Source organism: Scyliorhinus canicula, chromosome 6 (assembly GCF_902713615.1).
Source record: "Scyliorhinus canicula chromosome 6, sScyCan1.1, whole genome shotgun sequence".
In the NCBI taxonomy this organism is placed as follows: Eukaryota; Metazoa; Chordata; class Chondrichthyes; order Carcharhiniformes; family Scyliorhinidae; genus Scyliorhinus; species Scyliorhinus canicula.
The window spans coordinates 106885002-106898672 of record NC_052151.1 but is presented as its reverse complement, the minus strand read 5'-3'; the positions used below and the strand labels follow the sequence as shown (position 1 = coordinate 106898672).

The 13671-nt window shown below is 48.6% G+C and overlaps 1 protein-coding gene across 1 annotated transcript in view; it reads right to left on the bottom strand.

The window, feature by feature from the left end:
* Positions 1-13671, bottom strand: part of LOC119967375 (A-kinase anchor protein 7-like) — a 292631-nt gene that overhangs the window by 204130 nt on the left and 74830 nt on the right. The window contains exon 7 of the mRNA XM_038799864.1: positions 4867-5014. Within this exon, the coding sequence (XP_038655792.1) occupies positions 4867-5014 (148 nt within the window). The remainder of the gene's footprint in view (positions 1-4866; positions 5015-13671) is intronic.

Here is a 13671-nt window from a genome sequence, read left to right as displayed (position 1 = left end):
GGGGAAATTGGATTTTTGGGAACTGCGTCAGAAGGGTGGGGTGTGGCAGTGTGAAAGCGCGAGCTTTCCTCTGGTTTCCCGCGCTGCGGGGCAGGGGGTGGAGCTTGCGGTGAGGGCGGGGCCTCTACGGGTCTTCTTTCACACGCTGCAGCAATGCCAAGGAGGTGTGGCAAGAGGGGATGACCCCATGCCGGGAGGGGATAGGTTTTGGCGGGAGCTGCCGGGGTCAGCAGAAGTCAGCTGACTCACGGATGTACCATGGAGGGTGCGTTGCGGCTGGGGAGGGGGGGGATATACCGGGTTGCTGCTGGAACGACTAGGAAGGAGCCGATGGGGGCCTGGGGGGGGGGGGGGGGGGGGAGAGAAGAGGAGAGGCGCTATCGCCATGGGGAACGGGTCGAGCGGGTTGTGCTGGCCTGGGGCGAACATCTGCCAAGCTATGGCTAGTCGGTGGGGGAGGGGGGCAGGTTGCCCTCTGATACGGCTGATTACCTGGAACGTGAGGGGGCTGAACGGGCCGGTTAAGAGAACCAGGGTGTTCTCCCATCTAAAGGGGTTGAAGGCGGATGTGGCTATGCTCCAGGAGACCCACCTGAAGGTGGCGGACCAGGTCCGTCTGAGGAAGGGGTGGGTGGGGCAGGTTTATCATTCAGGATTGGATGCGAAGAACCAGGGGGTGGCGATTCTAGTGGGGAAGAGGTTGGCGTTTGAGGCGGCTGAGGTGGTGTCGGACAAGGAGGGCAGATATATCATGGTGAGGGGTAGGCTGCAGGGAGAGAAGGTGGTGCTGGTGAACGTATATGCCCCGAATTGGGATGATACTGGCTTCATGAGGCGATTGTTGGGCCGCATCCCGGACCTGGAGGCAGGGGGCCTGATCATGGGGGGAGATTTTAACACAGTGCTGGATCCCACACTGGACCGGTCCAGTTCAAGGACGGGTAGGAGACCGGCGGCGGCCAAAGTGCTGAGGGGTTACATGGACCAGATGGGAGGGGTGGATCCCTGGAGGTTTGGGAGACCGAGAGTGCGGGAGTATTCCTTTTTCTCTCACGTCCATAGGGTTTATATACGGATAGACTTTTTTGTCCTGAGCAGGGGATTGATTCCGAGAGTGCAGGATGCCGAGTACTCGGCCATAGCGATTTCGGATCATGCCCCGCACTGGGTTGATCTGGAGATGGGAGAGGCGCGGGACCAGCGCCCGCTCTGGCGCCTGGATGTGGGGATGGTGGCGGAGGAGGAGGTGTGTAAGAGGGTTCGGAGAAGCATTGAGGGGTATCTGGATACCAATGATACGGGGGAGGTGCAGGGGGGATGGTCTGGGAGGCTCTGAAAGCAGTGATCCGGGGGGAGCGGATCTCCATCCGGGCCCACAGGGAAAGGAGGGAGAGGAAGGAGAGGGAGAGACTGGTGGGAGAGCTTCTGGAGGTGGACAGGAGCTATGCGGAGGCAGCGGAGGAAGGGTTGCCAATTTTGACTTGTTAACCACCAGAAAGGCGGAGACACAGTGGAGGAGGGCGCAGGGCGCGGTATATGAGTATGGAGAGAAGGCGAGCAGGATGTTGGCGCATCAGCTCCGTAGGCAAGATGCGGCTAGGGAAATTGGGGGAGTGAAGGATGGGGGTGGAAATGTAGTGCAGAAGGAGACAGAAGTAAACGGGGTCTTTAGGGACTTTTACAAGGGATTGTACCGGTCGGAACCTCCGAGGGGGAGAGAGGGGATAGAGAGCTTCATGAACAGGCTATGTTTCCCAAGGGTTCAAGAGAGGCTGGTAGAGGGGCTGGGGGCACCGATAGAGTTGGAGGAGCTAGTCAGGGGGATCGGGCAAATGCAGTCAGGTAAGGCCCCGGGGCCGGACGGGTTCCCGGCAGAATTTTACAAAAAAATATGCGGACCTGGTGGGTCCCCTGCTGGTGCGAACCTTCAATGAGGCATGGGAGGGGGGGTCTTTGCCCCCGACGATGTCGCGGGCACTGATCTCTTTGATCCTAAAACGGGATAAGGACCCCTTGCAGTGCGGATCATATAGGCCTATCTCGCTCCTTAACGTAGACGCTAAGTTGCTGGTGAAGATCCTGGCTACCAGGATAGAGGATTGTGTGCCAGAGGTAATTCATGAAGATCAGACAGGATTTGTCAAGGGGCGGCAGCTCAACACGAATGTGCGGAGACTGCTCAATGTTATCATGATGCCGACAGTGGAGGGGGAGGCGGAGATAGTGGTGGCACTGGACGCAGAGAAAGCGTTTGATAGAGTTGAGTGGGGGTACCTGTGGGAGGTGCTGGAGAGGTTTGGATTTGGGGAGGGATTCATCAAATGGGTGAGGCTGCTTTACGCGGCTCCGATGGCGAGTGTAGTCACAAATGGAAGGAGATCGGAGTATTTTAGGCTCTATCGTGGGACCAGGCAGGGGTATCCCCTGCCCCCCTGCTCTTTGCACTGGCGATTGAACCGCTGGCCATGGCGTTGAGGGAGTCAGGGAAATGGAGGGGTCTGGTGCGGGGTGGGGAGGAGCACCGGGTATCGCTGTATGCGGATGACCTGCTGTTATATGTGGCGGACCCAGAGGGGGGAATGCCGGGGGTGATGAAGCTGTTAGCGGAATTTGGGGGCTTCTCGGGCTATAAGCTAAACTTAGGAAAGAGCGAGGTATTTGTAGTACAGCTGGGAGATCAGGAGGAGGGAATTGGGAGGCTCCCCTTCAGGAGAGCAGTGAAGAGTTTCAGGTACCTGGGTGTGCAGGTGGCCAGGAGTTGGGGGGCTCTTCATAAGCTTAACTTCACCAGACTAGTGGAACAGATGGAGGAGGAATTTAAAAGGTGGGACATGGTGCCGCTATCGCTGGCGGGCAGAGTGCAATCCGTCAAAATGACGGTTCTCCCGAGGTTCTTGTTCCTCTTCCAGTTCTTGCCCATCTTTATCCCTAGGGCCTTTTTTAAAAGGGTGACCAGCAGCATCATGGGATTTGTTTGGGCGCATGGCACCCCGAGGGTGAAGAGGGTCTTCTTGGAGCGGAGTAGAGATGGGGGGGGGGGGGGGGGGGGCTAGCGTTGCCCAACCTCTTGGGGTATTACTGGGCGGCCAACGTGTCGATGGTGCGTAAGCGGGTGATGGAGGGGGAGGGGGCAGCATGGAAACAGATGGAGAGAGCGTCCTGTGGGGATACAAGCCTGGGGGCCCTGGTAACGGTGCCGTGGCCGCTCCCTCCCACGAGGTATACCACAGGTCCGGTGGTGGCGGCTACCCTCAAGATTTGGGGGCAGTGGAGGCGACATAGGGGAGAAGTGGGGGGCTCGATGGAGGCTCTGTTAAGGGGGAACCATAGGTTCGTCCCAGGGAACATGGATGGGGGATTTCAGGGATGGTATAGAGCGGGCATTAGACAGCTGAGGGACCTGTTTATCGACGGAAGGTTTGCGAGCCTGGGGGAGTTGGAGGAGAAATTTGGGCTCCCACCGGGAAACATGTTTAGATATCTGCAGGTAAAGGCATTTGCTAGACGGCAGGTGGAGGGATTTCCTGCGCTCCCCGCGAGGGGGGTGAGTGACAGGGTGCTTTCGGGGGTCTGGGCCGGAGAGGGGAAGATATCTGATATCTACAAGCTTATGCAGGAGGCGGAGGAGGCGTCAGTAGAGGAGCTGAAAACGAAGTGGGAGGGGGAACTGGGGGAACAGATCGAAGACGGGACCTGGGCTGATGCCCTGGAGGGTAAATTCTTCCTCCTCGTGTGCGCGGCTTAGCCTCATTCAATTCAAGGTGCTGCATAGGGCCCACATGACTGGGACGAGGATGAGTAGGTTCTTTGGGCGTGAAGATAGGTGTGTCAGGTGCTCGGGGAGTCCAGCGAACCATGCCCATATGTTCTGGGCATGCCCGGCATTGGAGGAGTTCTGGAAGGGGGTGGCGAGGACGGTGTCAAGGGTGGTGGGATCCAGGGTCAAGCCAGGACGGAGACTCGCGATCTTTGGGGTTGGGGTAGAGCCGGGAGTGCAGGAGGCGAAAGAGGCCGGTGTGCTGGCCTTTGCGTCCCTAGTAGCCCGGCGAAGGATTTTGCTACAGTGGGAGGACGCGAGGCCCCCAAGCGTGGAGACCTGGATCAATGACATGGCGGGTTTCATTAAGCTTGAGAAGGTCAAATTCGCCCTGAGAGGATCGGTGCAAGGGTTCTTTAAACGGTGGCAACCTTTCCTCGACTTTCTGGCTCAACGATAGGGTACTGGGACAGTAGCAGCAGCAGGGGGGGGGGGGGGGGGGGGGGGGGGGGGGGGGAGACGTTGATTATGTTTGCTTATTTTATTTAAATTTGATTTATTTAATTTTAATTTATGGTTAAGTTTTCTTGTGGGGGGGGTGGGGGGAGTGTGATACATGTGATGTTACGGTTTGGGGGAATTGTGGGTGTTATGGGGCTGTTAGTTGCATATTACTGCTTGTTGCTATACTTGTTGTTATATTTTTATATTTTCTGTAAAAAATTCCAATAAAAATTATTTTTTAAAAAAAGAAAGGAGAGGATAATGGAAAAAAAATCAATGAGGCTAAATGAAAGAGATGAGATGAGATGGGGTGCGAGTTTGAATGAGAAGACGACAGGAGAGAGAGAAAGATATATTGAATTTATCATGTGGTTAAATTTACATAGGCACTGTATAGGGACTCTGAAAATATAAAATCAGAGCAGAATTTATGTCTCCAAAGTTATTTTTTCAGCTTCGTCCAGCTATTGGAGAGCTGCTAATCCTGATTGACCTGTACATAGCATATGGTCTTGATGCTTTTGCACAATGGCAGAAATGATCAGCTAAAATACATAAAGAAACTTAGACCTCCACATTAGTTTAATGCATTAATGTACACTTACCCATAGCAACCGACGTCTCACAGTGATAGCAGCCATTTGGTTGTTTCTTCTTCAACATGGAGCAAAGATGTAGACAAGTCACAATCTCATCCCCAAAATAATAATCTTCAAAATTTTTATATAGCGCTGGAGGAAGTTTCTTAATTCCCTGCAAATAGTAAATATGGTTGTTGCTGTTATTACGACAAAAATAGATAAATTCAAGAACAGTAGTACTTCACATGTTCTCAATTCTGAAAGTTCATATACGTTTTATAATTTATTTAACCGTTCGCAATGTATCGAAACAACTTCATAATAAAACTACAACTCTCATGTTAGTTAACATTTCTGAATGTAAACTTTATTTATCAAATGTTTTTTATTCACAAGTCATTTGGAAATTACTGTATTTGAATTGATCTGAGATCAAGTATCTGTAGTCTTTATGGACTTTGGGTTTTAAGGAATTCCTTAAAGGCAGAAAGATATATGGAGAGATCTTGCAATCAGCAAACCGCCCCACTTCTGACCTTATGATGGAGTAAAAGGCAGATGATACTAAGATTGGTGGAGTTGCAGATAGCGATGTTGCCTGGTATGGAGGGTGCTAACTATGAAGAAAGGTTGAGTAGATTAGGATTATTTTCGTTGGAAAGACGGAGGTTGAGGGGGGGACCTGATTGAGGTCTACAAAATTATGAGAGGTACGGACAGGGTGGATAGCAACAAGCTTTTCCCAAGAGTAGAGGTAGAGGCGGGCACGATAGCATCATTTAAGAAGCATCTAGACAGGTATATGAATGGGCGGGAACAGAGGGAAGTAGACCTTGGAAAATAGGAGACAGGTTTAGATAAAGGATCTGGATCGACGCAGGCTGGGAGGGCCGAAGGGCCTGTTCCTGTGCTGTAATTTTCTTTGTTCTTTGTTCTAAAAGGTCATTGTGGGTGTCGAAGAGCCTTGGTGAGTAGTTGCAGTACATCCTATAGATGGTACACACTGTTGACACCATGCATCAGTGCTGGAGCAGAGTGCGAGTGTTTAAGATGGTAGCTGGGGTCCTTGGTGATTTGCCGAACCACAGCAAATTGCTGTGATGTTTTATTGCTGGGAGGGCGAGGAGGCTTGTTTGAGGTTCAAAAACTTTCATTGTGTGCCAGCCATGGCTCAGTTGGCAGCACGCTCACCTCTGAGACAAGAGGTTTCTTGATTCTCAAGGCCTGCTCCAGAGTGCAAACATCAAAGGTGACAACCCAGCGCAGTACCTGGGGAAAGCTACATTTTTGGGGGTACCATCTTTTGGATGAGACCTCGGAGGCTCTAATTGCCCGCTTGGGTGTATGTGGAAAAGTCCATGGCACTATTTCAGAAAAGAGCAGGAGGGTTATTCTCTGGTGACCTAGCCAATATTTCCCTCAAACAACATCTCAAGAATAGATTAACTGCCCAGCATCACATTGCTGCTTGATCGAGTTTACTACTGCAAATCAGCTACTGCATTTCCTACATTACAACGCTGCCTATATTCCAAAAGATAATTAATTGGTTGTAAAATGCTTTGGGACATGTGGTCATGAAAGGCAAGCTTTTTTAAAAATCAGACCTTCAAACAGAAACATTTGCAATTTAAAAAGGTGCTGATAAGGAAGCCATTCGGCCCATCATGTCAGCACCGGCTCCCAAAAGGGCAACCTCGCTAGTCCCATTCCCCAATCTCATCTCCGTAGCCCTCTAAATTGACTAGCGTTTGACAAAATGTGTTTTAAATTTGTCAGATAGTTGAAGATGATGCCATTCACATCAATAGACAACACAGCAATCCAAAAACATTGCATATGCCCAGTGCAAAAAAACCTTCAGTGTTCCAAGTCACAATACTGACATATCTAGTGACAGGAAGAGACACATTAAAACTGGATGTAATTTATTTTATTGCTCTTTGCAGTTAGCTGGAGGTTCACATAAAGAAAGTCCTTTTGCATTGAGATAGTGGGTGGGATTTTTTGCTCCCACCCACACAGGGGCCGGAAATTCCTGCCCGAAATGGAATTTCGATGGTCCGTCAAATGTTTCATCCCACCTTCGACAATTCCTGTGGCAGTCAGGGCCAGAAAATTTACATTGCTGTCTTTCCTAAACTTGGCATGTCCAAAAGTGCTTTACAATTAATGAGGTGCTTTCTAAATGCAGACACTGTGGTGATGTGGGAAACCCTGCAGGGAATGTGCAGACTGTAAGGTCCCACAAACAGCAATAACATAAATGACCAGCTCATTGTTTTTTGGTGTTGTAAGGGGGATATAGGTTCGCCAGGTCAGGTGAACTCCCCCGATCTTCAAAATAGTGCCACTGGGTCTTTTATAACCACCTCAGATGGCAGACAGGAATTTGGTTCAACATGCCATCCTAAGACTGCCTCTGACAATGTAGCCCAATTCTCTGGCGTAGGGCGCAAAAATCTCAATTTTCTGACTCCAAGGCAGAAGCTTGACGATTAAGCCAAGGAAAGATAATACAGAACATCCTCTGTGGAAAAAAAAGCTAAATGCTCATCTTTTCAGATATAGCAATTACACAAACTTGGACAGCTTATGTTCCAGCATATTGAAACGTGGAAAAGATTCAACATGGGGCTGGTTTAGCTCACTGGGCTAAATCGCTGGCTTTTAAAGCAGACCAAGCAGGCCAACAGCACGGTTCAATTCCTATACCAACCTCCCCGAACAGGCGCCGGAATGTGGCGACTAGGGGCTTTTCACAGCAACTTCATTGAAGCCTACTCGTGACAATAAGAGATTTTCATTTCATTCCATTTTCATTTTCAAATGTGAATTTAAGATGGCAGTACAATAATGCATTTCTAAATACTTTGACCACATTCCTAGAGTTGTATAAAAATAAAATTGCGCTCAATTTTTTAAAAAAAATCTTTTATTTTAAGGGTGTGATTTATATGCATGTTGTTCTCTTGTGTGGCAACACACTAAAGATATGCTTAAACAGAGAACATAGCTTTTGAGTTGTGAATTGCTTGTAATACAAATTGTAAGATGATATATATTCAAAGTCTTTAACAATACTTAACACTATTTATTTATGAACTGTCAACATGTGGTTCAAGAAATCGGTCAAGCCAACTGCAAGAAACAGCTAACATTCTTCAAATATATGAACCAATAATGCAACATGATGCTTGCTGTGAATATTTAACTACAATATTCCAGCGCAATTGGATGCTTCCAGTGCATGTGACCAAGTGAATGAGATTATATAGGCAAATTAAAAGATCTGTATTAATTACCAAAACGATGATGTTTTGTGGTGCAAAGCAAAGTAATAAGATCAATTCCTAGGGCGGAACAACAAACTTCCATAAAATTCCTATTCAAAGTGCTCCTTGTTGAAAGAACTGGGTGTTGTGCAATGGGAAAGGATTTGTTGGCAATCTAGTTGTGAGAGAACTCTTGGGGATGAGGGATCATAATATGGTAGAATTTTTTATCATGGTGGATAGTGAGGTAGTTGATTCTGAGACCAAGGTCCTGAACCTCAATAAAGGTAAGTACAATAGTATGAGGCATGAACTGGCAATGGCAGACTCAGAAACATTACTGAAATGAAAGGGAATGCCACGCATTTAAGGACCGAATAGGTGAACTCACAAAAGCTGTTTATCCCTATTTGGCGCAAGAGTAGAAAGGGAACTGTGACCAAACCATGGCCTGCAAGGGAAATTAGAGATAGTATTAGATTCAAAGAAGACGCATACAAATTACCTAGAAAAGCAATAGGCCAGAGGATCGGGAACAGTTTAAAGTTCAGCAAAGGCAGACCAAGGGATTGGTTAAGAAGGGGAAAATACAATTTGAAAGTAAACTAGCGGGGAACATGAAAACTGACTGTAAAAGTTTCTATAGGTATGTAAACAGAAAATAATTAATAAAAGCTAATGTAGGCCCCTTACAGTCAGAAACAGGAGAATTCATAACAGGGAACAAAGAAATGGCTGAGAAACTAAATTCGTACTTTGCTTCCGTCTTCACAAAAGAAGACATGAATAATGTACCAGAAGTTTTCGTTTTAGTGAGGAGCGGAGGAAATTAGTATTAGTAAAGAAATGGTTTTGGGGAAATTAATGGGATTGAAGGGCCTGATAATCTTCATCCCAAAGTACTTAAGGAAGTAGCCCGAGAAATAGTAGATCCATTGGTGGTCATTTTCCAAAATTCTTTGGACTCTGGAATAGTTCCTGCAGTTTAGAGGGTAGTGAATGTAACCCAGGAAAAAGGGAGGTAGAGAGAAAACAGGGATCTACAGACCAGTGAGCCTAACATCGGTATTAGGGAAGTTGCTGGAGTCCATTATCAAGAATTTCATAGCACAGCATTTGGAAAGCAGTGGTGTAATCAGACAAAGTCAGCATGGATTTACAAAAGGAAAATCATGCTTCACAAATCTACTAGAATAATGTGAAGATGTAACCACTGGAGTTAACCAGCGAGGACCAGTGGATGCGCTTTATTTAGACTTTCAGAAGGCTTTCAACAAGGTCACACATAGCAAATGAATATGTAAAGTCAAAGCGCATGGGATTACGGGTAGTGGGTTGGATTCTCCGCTCCCTGACGCCAAAATCGCGTTCGGCGACGGGATGGAGAATCCGTTTTGGCGCTGAAATGGGGAGTGGCGCCTGTTTTCCAATTCTCCGTCCCCTGAAAATCGGCCTGCCCGAAGAGTACGCCGCGCCGAGTATCTACTGATTCAGGCCATTGCCTGAGGCCTGCCCCACGATGCTCTGTTGCCGACCGGCGTAATTCCCAACGCCGTGGTTTACGTGTGCTCACACCATCTGGGATCCTTGCGTGGTGGCTGTGGACCACAGTCGGGGGAGGGCTGATCGGCGGGCGGGGGTGGGCTTCATTCAGGGCTGGGGGCAATGTGGGTGGACGGTCGGCGGTGCGCGAGCAGCTGATGCAAGGCACTACTTTGGCTGAGTCCGGCATGGAGCATGGCGCAGCCGCTGCAGGCCGCCGCTGTACACATGTGCGGCCTCTGAACCGGAAGTGCTGGGGGCCATATCAGCAGCTAGAGCCGAGAGCTGCACGCCGGCTCCCTGCTAGCCCCCAGCAAAACGGGGAATCGGTGGCCTTTTGACACCAGTTTTCACGACGGCGTCAGCACTTAGTCTTAAAATCGGAGAATCCAGCCCAGTGTCTTGAGATGGATAGAAAACTTGTTAGCAGACAGGGAGCAAAACGTTGGAATAAATGGATCTTTTTCTGACTGGCAGTCAGTGACTAGTGGGGTACCACAGGGATCGGATCTTCAAATTTGCAGATGATACAAAGTTGGTGGGCGGGTGAGCTTTGAGGAGGATGCAGAGATGCTTCAGAGGGATTGGGCATATGCACGGCAGATGCAGTTTAATGTGAATGAATGAGGTTATCTGCTTTGGTAGCAAAAATAGGAATGCAGATAATTATTTGAATGGGTGTAAACTGAGAGGTAGATAGTCAGCGAGACCTTGCTGTCCTCGTGCATCTGTCGCTGAGAGTCAGCGTGCAGGTACATCAGGCAGTAAAGAAGGCAAATGTGTGTTGGCCTTCATAGCGAGAGGATTTCAGTATAGGGATAGAGATGTTTCACTGCAATTACATAGGGCATTGGTGAGGCCACACCTGGAGTATTGTGTGCCGTTTTGGTGCCCTTACCCGAGGAAGATATTCTTACTATGGAGGGAGTGCAGCAAAGGTTTACCAAGCTGATTCCTGGGATGGCAGGATGGACGTACAAGGAGAGACTAAGTCAGTTAGGATTATATTCATTGGAGTTTAGAAGAGTGATAGGGGATAGCATAGAAACGTATCGAATTCGAACAGGATTTGACAGGGTAGATTCTGAAAGAATGTACCCAATGGTGGTGGGGGGGGGGGGAGAGGAGGAGGCGGGATCAAGGTATTGAGCTTGATGATCAGCCATAATCATAATGAATAGCAGAGCAGGCTCGAAGGGCCTCCTCCTGTTTGGATTTTCTGTTTCTATATCCAGATGTGATCTCACTGTGCCCTGTATAACTGAAGCATAACCTCCCTATTCTTGTATTCAATTCTCCTCGCAATAAATGATAATGTTCTATTAGCTTTCCTATTAACACTGCAGATATTGCAGACAATGTGCATTTCCTTTCTATCCAGGCATTTCTCAGGCCCCTCTCATTTATTTTGTCCCTTCAGAAGATTTTCATGGGCTGTGATTATGTGACGTGGCACAATTTAACTGGGTGCAAGCCAGTCACAGAGGGTGCAGGCATTGTGGCCTGGTTAAATTTTGCTCAATCACTTTAAACTGATGACATAAAAGTGCCCGTATAATATACTCAAACCAATATAATGTTTTGCCATTTCCTATCCTTAATATGGTAATGAAACTTGACAGGCCTACGGTAATGATGTTTAAAAACCAGAGGTCAACTAAATCTTCTGACACTAACTTCTTATAATTATATAAATTGTCAGTCATATAGCATACAGGCAGCAACATCATACTTCATGCAATGTTTCTGTCATGACAACTTCCATTTGTGCTACGTCTCTACAGTGATCTATACAAATCAGTGCGTGCTAGGAAACTGAATTAGCTAAGGATGAATACGCACACTCGACAGTCTACTCGAAAATAAGCTGACTGATTGAAGAGATTAAATTGTTCTTTCTTCCTGGAGTTCAAACAGCAAGAGGAAAACTTGTCTGGGTTTCAACATTTAGCTTCCACGTAACTAAACATAGCAAAACCGAAATTAACAGCAACTTCATTTATTTAGCACCTTTTACAGAATAAAATGTCCCAAGGCGCTTCACAGGAACATTACACAGTAAATGTTGAGACTGAGTCACATAAGATACTAGGCTTGATACCAAAAGCTTTGAGGTAGGTAGAACTTCTCAATAACCTTATGAAACTCATAAGCCTTTATAGCAAACACACAAAGGATCCAGGGGAAGGACAGATCAGTCTCTGTTTGAATGTCACTCGTCAACATTATGCCCCAAGTAGTACCATATGTGGTCATGGTTGGAATAGTTAAATCAAGAGGTAACAAAGCATGGATGAGCAGATACACTGAGGCAGCGACAGAGTCAGGTGCTGTTATAAAGTTGAAACAGGCGGTCTTTAAAGATGGACGTGTGGTCAGGGGTCAAATACTACATCAAAGTCTGGTTCAGTCTCAGACATTATCAGAGAGAGGAATGGAGTTGGTATCTGGAGAGCAGAGTTTGTCATGGGGATTTTCCCAATATGTAATTGGAGGAAATTTCTGCTCATTCATTATTGAAAGTCAGATAAAAAGGCTGATAATTTAGAGACAGGGGAGGAGCCAAGAGAGCTGGGTGCTGGGATAGAGCTGGGTGTTGTCAGTGAACTTGGGAAAACTAATGTGATGTTTTTGAACTATGTCACCAAGAGGTAGCACGCAGATAATGAAAATAATAAATGAAGGGGCCAAGGACAGATCCTTGAGAATTGATAACGATAATCACGCGGGGGAAGGAAGAAAATTATTGCAGATGATTTTTGTTTTGGGCTACAAATGGAGATAGGAATAGAAGTAGCTGAGAGCAGTTCCATCAAACTGGACAGGTGCTGGAGGAGGATGATGTGGTCAACTCCGTCAAAGGCTGTAGTGAGTCGAGAAGAATGAGGAGAGACAGTTTACCTTTGTCACAATCACAGAGGATGTCATTTGTGACTTTGATAAGGTATTGTGACAAAGGAGGAAAAGCAGATTCAAGGAGATTAAAACATGGGAGTTTCAGGGAAGATGGGCACAAATTTGAGAATAGACAACATATTCAAGGGGCGGAATTCTCCGCTCCCGCGGGGCATCGGGAAGGCCGTCGTGAACTCGGCTGAGTTTCACGACGGCCTCGGAAGCCGCTCCTCACACCCTATTCACCCCCCCCCCCCCCCCCCCCCCCGGGGGCTAGGAGCGGCGCTCCGTAAATGTCGGCTGCCAGGCCCTGACGCTTGCGTCAAGGCGACGCGCCGCGAATGATGCGACGACGGCGCCTAAGTGACGTCAGCCGCGCATGGGCAGGTTGGCCGGCTCCAACCCGCGCATGCGCGGTTGCCGTCTTCCCCTCCGCTGCCCTGCAAGACATGGCGGCTTGATCTTGCGGGGCGGCGGAGGGGAAAGAGTGCGTCGCTTGGAGACGCCGGCCCGACGATCGGTGGGCACCGATCGCGGGCCAGTCCCCTCCTGAGCACGGCCGTGGTGCTCACTCCCCTCTCCGCCCCCCACAAGCCACAAACGAAGATTTTGCGCCATGTTCACGACGGCAGCGACCAGGTGTGGTTGCCGCCGGCGTGAACAGGTCGGGAACGTCAGGCCGCTCGGCGTGATTCATCCGAGCGGGGGTTGGGAGAATCGCGGGGGTGCCAGGGCGGCGTGTCGTGAGTCGCCCGGACCTCCCGCGATTCTCCCACCCGGTGTGGGGAGCGGAGAATCGCGCCCAAGGTCTTTTGAGATGAAAGGAAGGTTGAAGATGTGGTAGATTTTTGGAAGGTTAATGGGGTCAGGAGTGGCATGACAACAGTAGATTCGAAGAAGATATCGGGATTTGTGTCGGCGGGGAAGGCCCCACGAATAAAGGCTGCACTGTTGGAGTGGGGCGGGGGGGCTGTTGCCTTGCTAAAATCAATGAATTAATATTGGGCGGCAAATATAGCCATGGTAAGGAAGTGGGTAGTGGGGGAGTGTTCGATATGGGAGCGGATCGAGGCAACCTCGTATAAGAGCACTAGTTTCTGCCGTTCTCCCCGGCAAG